At 47.5% G+C, this 1,975-nt stretch overlaps 1 protein-coding gene across 9 annotated transcripts in view; it reads left to right on the top strand.

Annotated features, from left to right (window-relative positions):
* The first annotated feature begins 480 nt into the window (after positions 1–480).
* UNK (unk zinc finger) overlaps positions 481–1,975 on the top strand; it is a 40,738-nt gene continuing 39,243 nt past the window's right edge. For 4 of the 9 annotated variants that reach the window (XM_069076372.1, XM_069076371.1, XM_069076370.1 and 1 more), the window contains exon 1: positions 481–1,651. In XM_069076372.1, coding sequence (XP_068932473.1) covers positions 1,548–1,651 — 104 coding nt within the window. In that variant the 5' untranslated portion in view covers positions 481–1,547. The remainder of the gene's footprint in view (positions 1,652–1,975) is intronic. The other 5 variants (XM_069076374.1, XM_069076373.1, XM_069076375.1 and 2 more) reach the window with 4 other exon arrangements.

Genomic DNA, 1,975 nt, shown 5'->3' with positions numbered 1-1,975 from the left:
TAACTATGGACTTCCTGCAAGATACTGAAGTTTTTCAACTGGGTAGGCAAGTGGTTTAACTTCTGAACTGTTTTGGGTTCTCTCAGGAATAAGTAGAAACTCCTGTGGGTTTATGGTGGGTTATAAATGCAGGCATAAAGGTATTAAGGATGTTTGTTCCCTTAATGACAATAATTATATATTCAATGTAAAAAAAGATAAATGTAAACCACATCAAATAAAAACATGGCAAAAATAAGCCTTTCAGTATTCAATAAAAATATGTCTGTAAAACCTTCAAGATGGAAAGCAAGTTAAACGTCAATTATTAAAAACTATCTGTAATACTTTCTTAAGATCATAAATGAATTTAACTTGGGTATAAACTATAACAAAATTAAGAACTTCAAGCATTTTCTATTTTAAAGAATTTATTAATCAGCAAAAGGAAGGATTCCTCTCTTTCACAGACAGATATCGGGTCCCTGAAAAGAAAAGTTGGTTGTTTAGCATAGTATCTAAGACATAGTAGGTTTGTTGACTGATTTGTTTAGACCAGAAACGTAAGATTCTAAACTAACTGGACACTTTAGCGCTTGCTTCTTGCCACTACAACTTGGTATTCGATATCGCACCTCACTCAGAAAGACTAGCCTAAAAGAAGAATACATTTCTCCTGAGCCACCTGAAAGGAGGGGTAATCTTGACTTCAGAAGACTGAGGCTGAAACGCGCCTCCTGCTTCTCAGCAGGGAGGTGATGAGTCCGAGACAAGGGCTCATCACTTATTTATCACAACGGAGAAGGCTCTGGGTGAGAATCTGTAGAAATCAACAAGCTGTTAAAAAAAAAAAAAGAGCCTCAATGAAACATTAAGAAAAAAATAAGCTGGAATGAAGCAGTTGTTCAGAGGAAACCAGATCATCTCAATCAAGAAGAGAACTCTTCTTCCCAGTTCTCTTTTTGGTTGGGGTGACCAAAATGGTACTTTCCGGATGACTAAAATTTTCAGGACGATGGTCTAGAATAGAAAGAATTTTTTTTTTTTTACTTAATAATGTACAACATTAAATACCACAATGATTCATCCTTTCAATGAACTGAGTATTGATGCCCTGTCTACTATCACACGTAGAGTGCTCTGGGATATAGGGAACCTATTATACAGTCTCTTTCACAGGTGTCCTCGGCCAAGACCCTGCTCCTGGCCTCTCCTCCTGCTTTTGGGGGCTCTGGTTCAGAGAGAAAGATCACTTCCAGTTTCAAAATCACTAGCAAGAAATCGAGACTGGTCAGGACTACAATCCCCAGAAGCCACTTTGGGTATCTCAGCATCCGGGGCAGTCGCCGCACGGGATCCCTGGGAGTTGTGGTCCTTTCCTTCGTTGGAAATCCCCATCCACGATAGGATGAGGAAGGCGTAACCGACCACAACTCCCAGCAGTCCGTCTGGCTTCACGGGGGTGCTTCACGTTCTCATGGCGCGACGCAGGCGCACTCGGACCTCGGCGCGGACCGCGCAGACTGAATAATAAAAGGGGAGCGGCGAAGAGGGAGGAAGACAGGACCATGTCGAAGGGCCCCGGGCCTGGCGGCTCCGCGGCTTCCTCGGCGCCCCCGGCCGCCACCGCCCAGGTGCTGCAGGCGCAGCCCGAGAAACCGCAGCACTACACGTACGTAGAGCCCCCCCGCCGCGCGCGCACGCTTGACGTCAGCGGCTAGCGTGAGTCACGCGCGCAGGGAGAGCGCGAGGCGGCCTCTAACCAACCCTCCTCTTCTCCTTCTCCCCCTCCCCCTCCTTTTCTGGCCGGGCCTAGACCGGTTCCAACCTGATGAGGCCGGTCCCAACCGCCTCCAACTGCCACCAACCGCCATCCGGGCCAGAGGGCGGGAAAGTCGGGTGCAGTCCCCGCGGGGTTGGCCTGGGCGCAGGATGCGGTGACACACAGCTTGAGCCTGGCCTGGCCATCGAAGCCTAACTGTTCCCCCGATCCTTC

Source organism: Petaurus breviceps, unplaced genomic scaffold (assembly GCF_028583685.1).
Source record: "Petaurus breviceps papuanus isolate PSGF00001 unplaced genomic scaffold, PetGlider_PUasm1.0 90925, whole genome shotgun sequence".
Taxonomy (NCBI): domain Eukaryota; kingdom Metazoa; phylum Chordata; class Mammalia; order Diprotodontia; family Petauridae; genus Petaurus; species Petaurus breviceps.
This window is presented reverse-complemented; position numbering and strand designations above follow the sequence as displayed.